At 36.9% G+C, this 17,077-nt stretch overlaps 1 protein-coding gene across 1 annotated transcript in view; it reads right to left on the reverse strand.

Annotated features, from left to right (window-relative positions):
- The window catches only part of LOC103893543 (neurexin-1), a 491,522-nt gene that overhangs the window by 411,048 nt on the left and 63,397 nt on the right, over positions 1–17,077 (reverse strand). The window contains exon 5 of the mRNA XM_019470311.1: positions 12,421–12,624. Within this exon, the coding sequence (XP_019325856.1) occupies positions 12,421–12,624 (204 nt within the window). The remainder of the gene's footprint in view (positions 1–12,420; positions 12,625–17,077) is intronic.

A 17,077-nucleotide genomic window follows, 5' to 3' on the forward strand; every position in this document is an offset into this window, starting at 1 on the left:
TCCTGTTTGCTCTGAATACAGGGTATAAACTAGTGATAAAATTATTAGGAAAAGAAGCTACAAAATAAGAGGGGAAATGGTGCATAAGACAAAAGCTGCTATACTGAATGTTACACCCGAGTTCTGTATTGTCTTGCATTCTGCCTTTGACGATGACCAGCAATTGATGTTTAGAGAGGAAGGGAACAATATTAAGGGATTTTCCCCTAATTGCTGCCAGCTTCTAGCAGCTAGTAGTTTACAGACTTTCTGAGCTAAGGCTGCATCTAGATCATCAACTTTAATACCAATGACAAAACTTTTGTTCCATTAAAAAAAATAAATCTATTTGGGAACATAAGGGTGGCCTTGCCAGGTGAGACCAGAAGTCCAGCTAGCCCAGCACTGTGCTTTCAACAGCAGCTAAGAAAAGCAGGGCCACTGCACAGCAACTACTACTCTAACACAGTCACAGGTTCCCGTGACTAACTTATTAGGGACAACCAGAGCTACAGAAACTGCCTTATCCTTGATACAGGATACAAATACATCCTTGATGTATTTCAATTTCATAATACTTATTAAGTTCTTCATGCTTCTTATGGCTGTATAATCATATCTTTATAAAAATATACTCATATTCTCTGTAGGATCTTTTTTATTTTTCCTAGCTTGCCTAGCTCCTCCATGTAGGAAAGCCAATCCATACTTGGAATCCTCCCTGTTGCAGTGCACTGTATTTTTCCTATTTAAGTTCATCATGAGGAACAGGAACTAAAAACACATGCAGGATTCAAGATGTGGATAAACAATGACTGCACAATAGCATAATGCTGTTTGCTGTTCTGCTCTTACTTCCTTTCCCCATAGCTACCAACATCCTTTGGGATTTCTGGTCACTTCTAAGCACTGAACTGTTTTACAAGAGCTATTTACGATGACTGCACAATTTCTTCAGCTCAGTGCTAACAGACTCCATTGCTCTGCTTGCATAATTAACGTTACTTTTTCTAGTATGAATTACTTTGTACATATCGATATTTAATTCCACCTACCATTTTACTATCCAGTCATTCAGCATTTTGAAACCCTTCAGGAAACCCTCACATGCAGCATTTCATTTGATTTTCCTAAATAATCTCATTGTATCTGCAAATACTATCATCTCAGTGTTCCTCCTCTTCTCTCAATCATTTATGAATGTCAGTAGAGATTCCTGTGGGACCAGTTGGTAGCAGAGCTTTACTGTGAAATGACTGCCATTGCAGCCCAGTTCACTAATATGAATGACATTACATTAGCTTTTATATATTCTTCTGCAGAAGAAGATAGTATTCAATTGCTTTGCTACTACTGATTAGAACATCACTCCTCAATATGCCCACAAGATTAGATTGTAACACCCACTTTCTGTCATGAAAAAAATTGGGAGCATAATTTAAATCACCAGTCCTGAAATGTGATTATGTCATCTTGCTTCTCAGAAACTAAATGAGAAAAACATGAAAGTAAAATAAGAGACATTTAGGACCTGCTATACATTAAAAACTTTCTACTGCTTCTTCCCATTAAATAGTAGAAAGGCCTAGTCTACTTCTTCTGAAAAGTCCTTTTATGAAAGATCTGGTAGGACCAGTATGAGCTGGGCACGCACAAGTCCCTTGCATATAAATCAGGATTTATTAATTCAAGCTAATCTATTCTTATATATCATATATATATTCTTATATCTTATATATATTCTCCAGCACATCCTGGAGGCTGCTTTGTCCCTATTGGTAAAATGAGAGGTTACATGCTTGCAACAATCTTTGCTTTCCTATCCTCCAGGAGTCCTCTTGTCATATTTAGTATTTTGGAGGATCTCCTGCTCCTCACTCCCCTTTAAGAGTCAGGCTCAAGGTTCAGAGGGAACAACTTCAGTCAACTCCAGACCATGCCCTTGGGCTCTGCTAGTAACACCTTGGCAGCATACCAATGCTCAGAGCCAGCTGATATATAATATATCCACACCATGGCCCTGACTCATATAGCCCCACATATACACTAAATTGTAAACTATCTATACCTGGCCTTGTAAAATTCAACTATACACTGAAATATCACAACTGGAAAGTCTATTACTTTTCAGCAATCTTAAAGAATTTTCTGAAAACATTTATGTGGTAGTGCTAAAAAAGCAAGTCTTTATCTGAATGTATACCTAATGATTTTTTCACCACCAATTAGGGCAACTATACTTATTGTATGAATTTTCAAATTCGTTCAAATAACCATATGTTTAAGCTTTTACTGTTGCCTTTTTTACTGTGTTTGGCTGTTGCAGAGCACACCACTGTGCCTTGAGAAAGCCACAGATATACTACTATTACATATTTGATTACTGAGGCCCCTGTTCAATCAGTTACATCTTTAAAGTACCATAAGTAGAATGTGGGACTTAAAAATAAGATGGATGAAAAGGGTGAAAAGAAAGGAAAGAAGCATACACACAAAAACATCTGTTTTCTAGTAAAAGAACTTGAAATTATATTTCATTGACAGTCCGCCAGAAGACTAATGGCAATTTTCCCCTCTGCTAGGTAAGAAAAAGCAAACACAGATGAGGTTTTATAAGCAGCAAGTAGAATGCAGGCACAGAAATAAACTTTATTGCTGTCCTTCATGTAGGCTAGAAGCACTGATAGAGCAAAGACTTCAATTTCCAGTAGCCGACCTTGAAAGCTTTGTTAGTAGGGAGAAAGTAAATGTGATTGATAGACCCTTAAATGGTCAGCCAGCAAATCTAAAGCACTTATTTTCACTTTAATGAAGGTTTGAGCTTTTGTTTGGTGTGTTAATATGATAATTCTCTCCCATGCCCCAGCTAAGCAGGTTCAGGCCTGAGTTAGAGGGGAACTTATGGGTGCCCCACTACTGGCATTGACAAATTATACATGTGCAAGACTTCTCAAGATTTCTTTATAATTAGCTAGTTGATTCAAATTTTCATATGTCCTTTATTAGTTCAAGTTTCTTATTTTTTTTCTCTTAACAGCTATAACTGGATAAGGAAGGGGTAAAAATGGCTGTCTTTTAGATAACTTGAGTATTTCCCTGCAAGATTTCTGTGTTTACCAAAGCGTACATTTTAGCTGAGAAATCAGTATATCACAAGACTGATTTTTTTTTTTTTTAATCACCCATTAAGTGGGAGAGCTCACACTCAGAAGTCCAATACACCTTCAGCTGTTACCTTCTCAGAATCCTCTCTCAAGTCAAACTACATCCATATGAAATTTCACAAAAAGCCGCAACACAAAATGGATTGCAAACCTTTGTTATCTTATGTGAATGGTCAAAAAGCAAAGCACCCCTCAGATGGCGTCTCCTAATATGTAACCTCTTCTTGAAACTCAATGGCTTTTCCTTAAGCTTGAAACTCCCTGAAACTGGGCCTCAGATATTTCCTAGATTCAACTTACAGCTTGTTTTATGAGCCAAATTCAGGAGAGAAGGAAAATAATTGTGATGTATATAACTGAGGATGCAATTACCCAGAAACCCTTCCAACATTTTGCTTCAGATGTCTGAAATATCTCTTCCTTAACTGATACAGATTAAGCATTCCACATCTCAAGAAGTGATGTTTCTGCCTTTCTGCCAATAACGTGTATTTTTCCAGGATGTTCTTGCTTAGATGTAGACCAGATGAATTCACTTTGGGACAGCATAAGTCTGCATTGCTGAAAAAAGCAATCCACTCTCTACCAGAGGTGGTTTTTCTACTGTCTCCACACCATTCCTGTCTCCCCCGTCTCCTGTTTTATTCTACAGCAGGTGTCTATATGTGTCATGTGATAAAACTGCTCAGAAAACTGCAGCAAGTTAAAATTAACAATTTTGTTAACGGGTCACTTCTTTAGTCAAATTCACCACATGGACACTTGAACATTTGTGCTGGCAGAAAAGCAATAGGCAATGCAAGAGCAGGACCAGCAGACAAGAAGAGGGTTAGAAGAACACAACTTTAGAGTAAATGACAAACTTTTTAAGAATTATTTTTAAGACACAGATGAAATTCTGCAGCACAAACTCCAAAGAATGGTATACGGAGCATTTGAAAAGTGATCAGCAGTGCCCCTGCTGATTCCCTTTGCATTCTCAGCTAAGTCACTCCTACCATTCAAGGAGCAGAGATGATTTTTTCAGAAATATTTTTGAGTGTTAACATCTATCAGCATCTTGGAAAAGCCTACTGCATATTTATGACTTTTCATAAAAAAGTCAAGTCATAGACCTCACCCTAGGTGCTCCCAAGGAACAGAAGCAGGTTACAAGTGAGGGGAAACAGCTACTACTTTTCTCCAGAGCAGGTGGGCAAGTAGACTGCAGGAAGAGGTGAATGGCTTTGCCATCACATCTCCAGTAAGCCAATTAATACGATGGGCTTACATGGCATAACCCTGTGCAGCAACACTTCTTTTCACCCTATTTTTAACAGGGAACGAGGAACCAGAAGGATCTCTCCTAACTGGTTTCTATGGCTGTACAGAATATATTATGGGTTGTCCCTTAACTACTTTAGTCCTCTTGACCATGTTTATACAGGTTATTTTCCTGTCAAACCTGAACTTTTTTTCCTAGCCTAGCTGTTTTCAACTTCACAACAGAGTGCCTGAAATGTAGACACAGGATGGTGTTAGTGCAGCTTCAGGACTAAGTACTAAGGACTCCAGTGAGACAGGCTCTGAGTAAAGAAGCAGTTTTCCTTTTCTGTATGTCTTTCAACCTGTTTCCTTTGATTAGATTCCAGTGACGGTTCTATTAGCAACTAGTAGATCGTAATCAGAACTTGGTTGAAAAGGGCCACGTCTGTTTTCAGTTTTGTTGCACAGCAGCAGACCCCGTTTTTCAGGACATCATGTGAAAAGGGGTCTTTAAAGTGATATTGCTGAATGAGAAGGAATCCAATAACCCCGTGTTCTAAATCTGCAAAGTATAGCCAAAGCTTTAAAAGAATTATTTCTAATTATTTCAAACTTTACACCCAAAACAGAGGGGAGTCCCTGACTGAACTTGCAGTGAAAGTACCCTGCTGATCTGCTATATGTCCTTTATGGTAAAGCTCGTTTGCATATCTTTAGCAGGCTGTCAGCCATACTGAATGAGAAAAAGATCAAAGCCACATAAGCACCGTGTAACAGGCCAAATACAAAATCTTACATTTTGGGGGGAGCTACAGATTGTATCATTTTAATGATTTTCTACTGCCAGCAACAACAAAAAAAGAGCAAATAATATATTCTATTCGTTCTTTTCACCAGACAGTGAGAAGTTAATACATGGTGATTAATACATTAGTGATTTGCTCACAGTAGATTTTGCAATATCCATAAAAGCACAGCTGTAGACTCTGGACTTTGCAACAAAATGCATTTTTACAAGCAGTAGCTTTCAAAAGGATCTATAGTCTTCATTTAAGCTTTCCTGCTGCTTAAAATCTATGTGCAAACTGTAAATACACTGTAATTGAACACCATCGTTGGTTCTTCCGTAGATACAATTCTCCTATTATTTACCAATAATCCAACATAGTTCCTTGTCATGCTCTGGATTTGTAGGATACCTTGACAAGAAAAAAATGCTTCAGTAACAGATGTTACATATTACAAACAGAATAATTTAATCATCTGTAATGTACACATCTGCAGAAAAGCAAAGTTTTAAAAGGATGGATGTACGAAACAAGGAAAAGAGATTAAGGATTATAGGGAAAAACAGAGAAATGAAATGGAGTGAGAAAATAAAATGAGAGAAAAAAATAAAGGATATAGAGAATGGATGAAGAACTAGGTAGACATAGAAGGAGAGGTACATGCAAATACAAGTGAAGGGGCACTTTGCTGGAAGGACAAACAGAAAAGCCCCAAAGCCCAGGTAATTGTTCCTAATTTGGAAAGGTGGACACCCAGCTAGCAAAGCCAGTTGATACATTCCCTGGGGAATAGTATACATGTATATTGCCACAGTACTCTCTGCTCCCTGCTTCCTAACATTCTGCAATTCTCTTCATTTCTTATGACAGTCCTACATTTCAGTATAACTGAATTCAGTGGGATTACTCTATGAATTATTGCCTACAGAAGCAAAACCGTGTACCAGAGAACTGACCTAAATCACTCCCGCACTATGTGCCACTAGTTGAGCAATCTTTCACAGCAGCAAAGAAAGTATTATCCTGTATCTTTTCATATTGAACAAAAGTATCAGATTCAGAAATGACAGCCCGCTATTTACCAGCTAACAGGTAACATTACTATTTGTGTAATGTATCAATTAATAAAAATCCTATAGTCCTACTCTGCTGACTCATATAAAATGTAGACAATTTTTCAGAAATGATAGCAATGCAAAAAAAACCACAAAAGATGAAATAACATGTAAGACCGCACATGCTTGTGAAAAAAGTATATTGCACATAAAACCCAGGAGCCTCTAGAGTTACAGGTACCTGGAAATTTTCAGATGCTAGTGTTTTGGAAGCATTAAAACTGGAAAAAAAAAAGAGGATTTAAATTAAGTCAGGATAGTAGCCTGTAGTGAAAAACAGAGAAATGAAATGGATTGCAGCAGTGAAAAATATGGAAATACAGCACACCTGTATTTGTTCACAAGTCATTCAAAAACTGTTATCGATCTGCCATGTAAATTTTGTGGGATGAAGGTCTGTCTCTAAGAAATACTAGGGAAAAATCCCATTCAATTCAATAGGATTCACTGGTGTTTTTAATTTATACTTTACAGTCTGGAATTAAAAGGTAACAGCTACTTCCCTCTCTGAAAGGGAAAAAAAAAATATTTTTTTATTTTATTTTTCTAGCATTTCTCCTTAGGCAGTTTTTAAGGATTAGCTCATTAATTTGGTATATAATGTACAAGCAATCAACTTACAGTTCTTTTTACAGAACGACTAGTGTCAAGAAATGCTGCACATTCGCGTTATTTGAACCAACATCATTCACCTCAGTCTTATTTTTAAATGAATTCCTCAGTCTATGAAAACTAATACTGAAATCACAGTAGCCATTTCTGTTCATAACATAAGTTTTCCCCTCTCTCCTGATGTCAGCCTCAACATTGACCTAAATGTTCCTGAACTTTAAAAGGACCATTTATTTTGCTGCCTGACAGACAATTTTGTTTTGTAAACTTGCAGGTCCGAAGAACACAATGAAGTGATTTGAGGATGTACAAAACCAACGTTTCAGTGATGGTATTTTCTGATTGACATGAGACAGAATTTCTAGTGGTGTAAGGTTTTATAAAGATACCAATCTTCTAACCTAGCACGAAATAAAAATAGTTTGACTTTAGTATGCCACTCAGTTCCATAAAAATGGCATGAACTGAACAGTCTCCATAATATTATTAATGAGACACAAGCTCAGTAGCGACCTGACAATTGATTAACATTTTGAAATTTTAAAAAAGTCTGTATTTCAAACAAGGAAGACAACAAAATGCCACCTCTTCTGCAACAGAGGACATTAGCTAAAGCTGAAGGCATGACAAAGTGTAGAACAAATTGCTACCAAAATCTCAGCTCTGACCAGCCAACAGTTGGTCATTTGATCTGCAGTGAGCAGAAGACAGGTTTCAGGCTGCACTCAAGGGAAAACAGGAAGAGGAGGTACAATATTTTATTCACTAGGTTTGTAATTCACTGTAGGAAATAAGGTGCTTACATTCACATTTTTCTTTTCTTCTCTCAAGCAAAACACCAATTTTTGTTTATTTTTGGTTTTACATTTTCTTTAAAGCTGTCTCTCCAGATTCAAAGCAGATAGCTTCATTCTGACCTTAACTCTGTTACTAGTCTAGCTTTAATACATAGTATTTCAGTCCCAACAGTGAAATTATATTAAGATGATTAATTTCTAAGCAACAGGAATAGGAAAATCTGAAAAAAGTTTCTCAAACATGAAAACCAGATTTACTTCTATCAGCATAAAATCGGGATTCATATACATCCAGCTCTCAGTAGACCCAAAAAGATAGGCACTGAACTATTATAGTGTTTAGCAAATTAAGACTCAAGTTCTGGACGCTGTTGCTTTGAAACGAATTGTGTGTGTTCCACTAAAATCCATTATATTGTCTAATAAGCAAGCACCTTCTTAAGGACTGCTTAGAGCAATAATTCTTCATAGTCTAAAAATTAAAACACAGAAATTGCTCATGAAACGTTATCTGGTTGTTGAAAAACTACAGCGAGTGCTGATAAGAAAGCATTATAGTACTTACCGTACCGAAAGCTCACAAAAATCTGTTCAGTACACAAGTACCAAAGGGAGATGGAACTAATCATGAAAGTTCATTTCTAATAACAAAAAGGCTATAAACAAACTGTAAAGAAAAATAACTTATGAGTATTTGATACCAAGGATATTTTGTACAGAGGTTATGCTGCTGCTGTATGAGGCCTAGAAGAACTCATAACTGCTAATTCAATTCAGTACATATATTTCTCCTGTTTACAGTCCTCTAGTTGGAGGCTTATTACTTACTCTGTATTTGCAGGTTCTCTTTTGACCCAAAACTTGCTTAAAAATGGAACCTTGAAATAATTTTAATTTATTTTTATGACACCTCATTTTGTCCAAAAGAGATTTAAAAAACCCCAAAACACCTATTGTATTGTGGCTTTATTAGCGATTTTTTTTTCTATGTTAGTAATTCCCTTTCCAGAGGGATTTTCTAATTTTATTAAGAAAGTTAAGAAAACAGCAATATTGCTTTTCCTAAGGAAAAAGGAATTTACCAGCAGCAGACAAACTCATTACATTTCTGCTCAAAAAGCTGCTTGTCTTGGAAATCTTTTTCTAATTGGGACTTCATCATGATCAAAAAAACAGTGTCCTGTGACAGACCAACAAAATGTTTCTGAGATTTTTTCATGATCTTATACATTTTGGCAACGGACAATGAACATTTTTGGCAAGTGGAAATATTTGTTTTTATCACGGAACGATTTTATTTCTTTTTTTTTTTAAATATGAGGAAGCTATCTTTATGCCTTGGTACCTACAAGCATTTTCTTTACTGTATTGAAAAGTCTCTCTGGATTTAAGTATGGTTTAGATTAAAAACTTGCCCCAAGAACACTTTGCTTTTTAATACAAATGCTGTATTTTTGTCTTGTAAAGTTATTCATTACAAAATCTATTAGCAGATGGCACGTTATAAATAACTGCATTTCCCTACTTTTATTTGTGGACTATAAAACTATTATGGGATGTTATGTTAATGTCTTTTGGGAAACTATTAACAACTACAAATTCTACCTATGCAGTTTGTTGTTTAGCTTTGTTTCTATTTGCATAAAGCCAGTCCTCTGGCCTGCAAAACCTGTTAGGAAGGGAAAGAAAAAAACAACCCAAAACTCAATTCTACCATACTTACTATCAATAATTTTGTTGACACCATTCAGGAATTCCATAGACTCAAAATAAAATCACAGTCCTTTTTCTCCTTTCAGAATATAGCCTCTTAATCCAAATAATATCAGAGAAGTTAAAATTTAGTCCATTCATCTGGCAAATGTTTCCCTCTGTTTCATAAACATGCATTTCACAGAGAAAAATTGTTCAATTTAAGGTTTCTTACATGATTAAAGTGTAAAAAATCATCATAGAAATATGGTTATTCTCAGACTTAATAATGTCCTTATTGTAATGTATTACATTTCCATAAAACAAAGATTTGGCAAAACCAATTGTGTTATAAGCAGCCAGAAAATACAGTTAATTGTCTAGGAGGACTATAAAATAGAAATTCTTGTACTACGGACTATTATGTTCCAACAGCCTCACCACAAGTTGGAGGTAAAATGTCAAGAAAACTAGAAGGAGGACATGGGGGAAAATATGTGACAGCTTATCAGAAACACTGGTTCAAAAATTCTGTGGCTACCGTCAATAAAATAGCCCGTCTAGAATAATACAGTACTACAGGTACCATTTCCTCTATGTATGTTTACAACCTGTAGAATACTTCCTTTTTTAATATTCTAGTTAAAAGTTATATCCTATAGGAAGGACAAAAAATACACACTAGAGTATATGATGACTTTTTACACAACGATAATTAATCATCACATTTCATTAATAAATTGTCAAGCGCTTGCAAGCTTGTCCACAATCTTTTTCATCTAGTTTGCATATTTTATAATGGTGGAATAACATTTTAAAAAGTTTGAATAGGCACTTACTGGAATTACAGTTAATCCTGATACAGTCTAGATGGGGAAGAATAGATGAAAAATGAAAATTTATCCTTCAAGGTAATAGCTGCAGACATCCAATAAAATCACAGTCCACCCTTCCGGGGACAGACACATGCAAATATGGCCACTCCATATCATCAGTCTTTACATACTGTTATAACCCAGATATACTGCGATAAATCTTTATAAATAGAAACGACAAATAGGGTAAAAATGGCCAATTTCAAACAAAGCTACATGGTGACAAATCTAAGTGAAAAATCAGGATTAAATGTCAAAGATGCTTAACTGAGGCAGGCTGCAACTTTCTCCCCATCTGTGAAAGAACAGGTAATTTCTCTCAATGCAATTAGAAAGTGCTCCGTCACAATGGGTCATAGAGCAAGCCAGGCCACAGTCAGACATCTTGGACAACTTATGTATAGTATACCTCAAAGGCTGATCTTCAATAACTAAGTAGTAAAATACAAAGCTCATTCCCCAGGCCTATAAAATCGGGTTTTGTGGCTTTACATTTTCTTAATGTGTAGACTTAAGAAACGAACAGTGACTACCTTTAAAGCTATATTACTATACAGAAAATAATCACATACCTATAAACACTGATAATTAGAGAACCCTGTCTATTTTCAGACTATTTCCTTGCCTGATGTAAAAAAAAAAAACAAACAAACAACAAACCAAAGGAGGGGTGTTGGAGGAAGAAACAATATTGCTAGGGCATGGATTGATGGAGTGGATTTATTTGCTTTCTTGAACTACAGTAGGTAAAAACTGACAGAGGGTGATGTTTTGTATATAAAGAGAATGACCTGACCTCTGGCAGGATCCTCTGCTGGGCCACCTGCATTTATTACTGTGGGGAAAAAAAAAATAAAAAAAAAATCTACTCTACTTGGTTTGTACAGCTACTCCTGCTTATACCTTTGAGGAACATATATACCGTCAAACCTAGATTTTGTTTCCATATAGCTGAGTTTGTCATGTGTCGTCAACCGCATCAGAAAAGTGGTTGCAAATAGCCAAGGACCAGCACCCCGCGGCCTGCAGGAGCCCCGGCTCGACGCTAGAGGGGACTGCGAGAGAAGAGTAAACGAGGAAACCCTTCGCTTCTCCTTCTCCCTTCCGAAATCTAAACGGCAGGACAGTGTTGCAGCGAGCAACACCTTTATGAAGTGGAGGGTTAGGTGATTATTTTCTTCCCTCCCTCCCCCCCCCCCCCCATGCTTTCTGGAAATCATTTTATCTGCGATTAAAACAATAAAATACTTGATTCCCTTTAAAAATAGCATTCCACTGAATGGGAAAGACTGCACTGAATGTGCATTTTCCTGAGTGTACTTCTGTTCTCTCTCAGGTCCTGACTTGGACTTGTTCATAAGCGCGGCAGAAGTGCTTTTATTTATTTACCTTTTTTTTTAAACTAGAGAAAACCATAACCTAACATTTTGTCCATCATATTTCAAACCAGGAAACCAATTTTTTTTTCTGTAAAAGGGCTTGTGCCTCCTGTGTTCACACGGCTGTTTGCTGAGGGCCGCAGTCTTTGGGCATTGAAGGGTTGTGTTATCGTTCGATACTACAAAAATACCACTACAGAATTGTTTAAAAAAGAGGAGATGGATTTACTATAGATTTGACACCTAAAAAAAGGAGACCAGGAAATCCATCAGTGGGAATATCTAATTGCAACATTTTCAGTGTTAAAACTATAAATTCTTTGATACATTTGCATGCTGTACATTAATTAGTGGAGGTAAAACTGAACTGACCTACATACGTGTTGTTTCTGCTTGCACATCTAAATTGTGGAACTGCTACCGTGAAGAAGTTGTGGAAGGAGACCAATCTTCCACAACAAAGAATAATAATTTAGCCCAAAAACACCACTGATGAACTAGTCTTCTCTTTTTAGAATACACAATAGTACAAAAATATTGTGATGGGTTATGTTAAGACTATATAAAGAATACAAAAATGCAAAAGAAAAGAAAATAAACAATAATAATGGCCATGTATTTGTGTGTGTATGTACATACGCAAATGTTGCATTGACGTGTTTATATATCATTTCAGTTTACTTTTAATGTTAAAACAGGCTGTTTCATAAATGTTTGCAAGCAAAAAGAAAAATGTAAAGAAAATGTTAATTTCTTGGAGGAAGAGTTTGTTACCTAGGTTGACCGTTAGTTTAACTCGTCCTGCATCCAACTCTAAACGAAGGGTATCTGCAGATTCCCTAGAAGTAGTTGCCATTAAAATGCCATAAGCTCGCTGAGACCTGAATCGTAAAGAAACATCTTCAGCCTCTGTATGCATCACAACAGGGAGCTGTATTTTCATAAACATACTTCCATCATAGCTTAGAATTGTTGCCTCTGAAAACATAAAGGAGAAAATCAGTTATTACAGAATTATGTTGTATTTACTGAAATTGCTCAGAGAAGATTGTAAGTGTATATTCACTCAGTATGACACAGAAAAATTACATATTACATATCACAATTATTACTGGGAAACATAAGCAAAGTTGGTTTTGGTGTTTTTTTGTTGGTTTTGTTTTGGTTTGGGTTTTTTAAGTGGCATATTTTGGTGCTTTTTAAAGAAACTAAATTGCTCTTTAAATGAACCAGCCATTCATGTGTGCATCTCCAAGCAGATGGGTAAAATCACATGTAAGGAAATGCTTGCAAGACTAGGCCTGTACTACTCAAAATAGGTCAGAGCCAGTAAAGGCTATTCAGGTAAACCTTACAGCCTATTAAAAGGTCATGTCTGACTATCACCCACCTAGGTAATTACCTTAGGATACTTCACATATAAACCTATCAGAATTGCTACTATCACAGTTACAATTATCATTCAGTTAGCAAAATGCCTCCTGAAACAGGTAAATATCCGCAGCATTGTTTGGACAGAGAGCAGACTGCTTCATGGCCACAATGACTGCGGTATGATAGAATCGAAAACTCGCGTACAAACATTACAACAGCCTCAACAAGAGGATCAAGACCGGACTTGGCATATTGAAGGCCAGATCTTAAAACCCCTGAGATCAGCAAATAAGTGTCACTTTCAGACATTACAGGAAACCCTCCCGGCAAGCGGCTCTGGCACAGAATGGTCACAGTCTGTTAAACCCCAGAGCAACCAGCCACAAGCCTTTTCCCAGCCTTCAGGCTGGTAACAAGAAAGGTAGCAGAAAGATTGCATTTCTGCTCACAGGGAGGCACAGCAGTTCCTAGAAAGCAAAGGACACATCTGTTTCTGAAACGTATTAGGAAGTCCTTTTTTGCAGGACGATCAAGCATTGCGGCCAGTTAACCACCACAGCCTTTGGAAACACCTCTTAGGCTCATGAGCAGTGGCACATCGTGGTGGAAGCAGCAGTGAGCAAGCAACATCCTTTACCCCAAGCCAATTGTCAGTGGGCAGACCACGAGGTATTTCAGTAGTCTCCACAGTAACATACAAAACTAACCATACTACATAACTAGAACAACTACCTGAACGGCAATATACTATCTGAAGCAAAATATACTATCTGAATGTGCCCCGTTTTATGCACATCTGATTGTTTACCTACCGCTAATTCACCAGAGACCTTCCAACTTCTTCCATGTGTCTCCTACATTCTTTAACCCACCCAAAAACTCTCAATCTTAGAAATTGTTGAAGTGTTGGATGATGAGGTCTAAACAGGATGCTACAGAATCTTTCTTAGAAAAAGATGCAAACCTGACGGCACCTCAACTCACTGAAAAAAATATCAGTTACTTGCCCAATAACAGGCCAAATGAGCAACAAACAGAAAGAGAAGACAGCAGAGAACACCTAAGGGAAGCTTCTCTACGCTTCAATTTGCCGCAGTATAACAGAGACACTTATCTACAGCAAAGGCGTATTGTGGTCCCACATGCAACAATATTTTCAAGGACTGATATTACTGATACTATGTTTAATCAGTATTGTAACTAAAGCAGTGTTCGAGTATTTTTTTAAACATCAATACTTATGACAGTTTGTCAAAACCTTTTCCATTGCATATCATGTGTACTGTTAAAGACAGATAAGCTTTTCAAGACTTCCAGCCTACATGGTCCATGGAAGGACAAAATGTTCCACTAACTCTGTGAGTATATTGGAGGCAAAAATGATAGATGGTATGTTCATTAATAATTGCAGACTTCCCCAATACAAATTTGAAGAAAACAGTTTGATGTTGGAAAAACGTGGTTACTAATACTGGTGTGAAAGTCATTAGACGTAACAGGTATGATGATTTCTAACCATGCAGGTAATAATGTTTTCTGCATATTCTAAACCTAAAATTTTTCTGTGAAGCAGATTAAATACTTAACTCTCACCAGCCTGATAAGAGATTTCAAGTCAAAGAGTTTTCAGTGGGAAGTGATTTGTTTTTTTGTTTGGTTTTGGTTTTTTTTTTTTTTTTTTGGGGGGGGGGGGCGAAGGGCAGCCGACAGGCAAGCAGGGGCTTACAATTCATTCCTATATCTAGCTGTCTAGCCTGTGCATGAAAAGCTCCCAAGATCTTTATCAAGATAAACACAATTTAGGTAATTAAAGAACTCCGACATAAAAGTTTAAGTTACATGCTAGTTTAAGAGAAAACAAAAAGTATTTTATATTGTCTATTAAAGAAGACACATTAATACTATTCAGGGTTTTCATAAACTGAGCAAAATCAGATGTTATAGGCTGAACAGCATTCAACAACAGTAGGGGTCTGTTTCTAATAAATTACGTTAAGATAATGCAAAAGAAAGTTGTCAGAATCATCACTGGTACTGTTTGCCGGCTTTCCTATAATTATTCAGTCTTTTAGAAAATCACAGAAAAAGGAGAGAAGGAACTGTCTTAATTTAATCAGACATGACCTGTGAGTATTTAACATCATGGCGAACAGACCTGATGTGATTAGATACTCAATCCTCCTAAACCATACTGTGCCAGTTATTTCAGAAACAGATGTTCCAAGAACAGACCAAGGAGACTGAACAGAAGATCAAATGACTTAAAAGCTCTGGGGCAATGAGAAAACCCCTTCAAGCCGACTAGCTCCTTTCAGTATGGGGAGCTCCAAGTCACAGGCTTTCTAAATACAAAGGTATCACAGAAAAGCCCCAGAAAACTGGCAGGAAGCAGGGATGATTTGATCAAAGAAGATTTAGCACTGCCCTAAGAGCCATAACTGAAGATTGGAGACACTACATACTCCTAAAATAAAAAAATACAACTATGTTCAGTTTACTCACTTGAAATGAATCTGCTGGTAGAACTGTTGTTAGGAAAAACTTTTGTTGTTAAATCATTATTAAATGATTGCTACATTAAGAAGGTTGAATGATACTTCGTCAATATTGTGTGCCTCTCTAAGGGTGGCAAGCTGGGTTTTGCCATGTGAATCATCTGTCAACTCAGCGTCTCTTCCACTTGACTCAGCATTACTCTCAGCTCTGCAGATTTCCATGTTCTGTTGGTCTTGGCTGGACAGAAGGCGTCTAGTAGTACATGTATGAGACCTTTGATAGCACAAGGAGTTCCATCTTCCCTTACTGGTGTCTTTCTTGTAATTCTTTGGGGCGACACCTTATTACCCTATCATTATGCTTGATGGCATACATTAACAGAGAACTTTGTTTTTCAGACACTAGGAAAAAACAGTTTTCAAGATGAAATAAGAAGGGCTTGTTTTGTTTTGACTTTCTTAGAGCTAGAGATTGTTTCAGTTGTTTAATGGAATTGTTTCCCTCCCGCAGTTACTTCAGTTGTCCAGAACGGATTGTTAATTTGCAAGGCCTGGTCAGTCAGATGGTGATCTGAACGAGGAGAGGCAGTGGAGGTTACACCAGTTATGCAAACCTCGAAGGAACATTTTGGCTAAAAGTATGTATTAATTTTTGCCCCTAACTTTTACTTTTTTTGTTTTGGACCAACTAATCCTGAAGGGGTATGTGTCTCATCTTTTCTTGAGATCTACACTGCTGACTGTTCTCACATAAGTGTTGGCAGGATGCCTTTTTTCTCTTGTTCAGCTTCCTCTTAATTATTAGATTAAATGCTAATAGACCATAAGTTTAGCTTAGAATGTGCTATTCATTAAAAGAATCAGAGTCTCCATGGCAGGGAATAATAATTTTACTACCACTTCAGTGCTGGAAGCATAGCATTGAAAAGAAAAATAGCAGAAAACCCTTATAAAACATTACTGACAATTTTTTGTGGCAGCAAATAAGTGCATGAAGTAGAGTTATTAACAAGAAATAAACAGTAAGATATAATTCAGAGATTGATAAAAATTATTTTATACATTCTTTCTTTGATATTTTTATAAACCTGACAAGCAAAAACCCTTGCTGCTTCTGTGATAAAAAACAACAAATCAAACCACCCAAATGAACCAAAAAACAACAACAAAAAAGAATACTGAAGAGTTCAGTTCCCCTCTCCATTTTTTTCTTCAATTTGTTTCTGATTAAAAATCTCCAGGGCTGGATACTCTTCCTTCCTATATATAAATACACACTACCTCAATCAGCTCTGTGCCAATCACCAAGGATGCACAGACTAGTACTGATACAAGAGGAGATTCAGGACCTTAATTTTCACTTGGGCTGGGATTACCTAAATTGCTGAAGAGACTGAGGCATATACTCTTCCAGAAACTTTCCTGCACCTGTTTCTACCCTGTCCTGGTTTCGGCAGGGATAGAGTTAGTTTCCTTCCTAGTAGCTGGTACAGTGCTATGTTTTGGATTTAGGGTGAGAACAATGTTGATAACACACCGATGTTTTAGTTGTTGCTAGGTAG

The sequence above is a fragment of the Aptenodytes forsteri genome, unplaced genomic scaffold, assembly GCF_000699145.1.
Source record: "Aptenodytes forsteri isolate BGI_AS27 unplaced genomic scaffold, ASM69914v1 Scaffold190, whole genome shotgun sequence".
Classification (NCBI taxonomy): Eukaryota; Metazoa; Chordata; class Aves; order Sphenisciformes; family Spheniscidae; genus Aptenodytes; species Aptenodytes forsteri.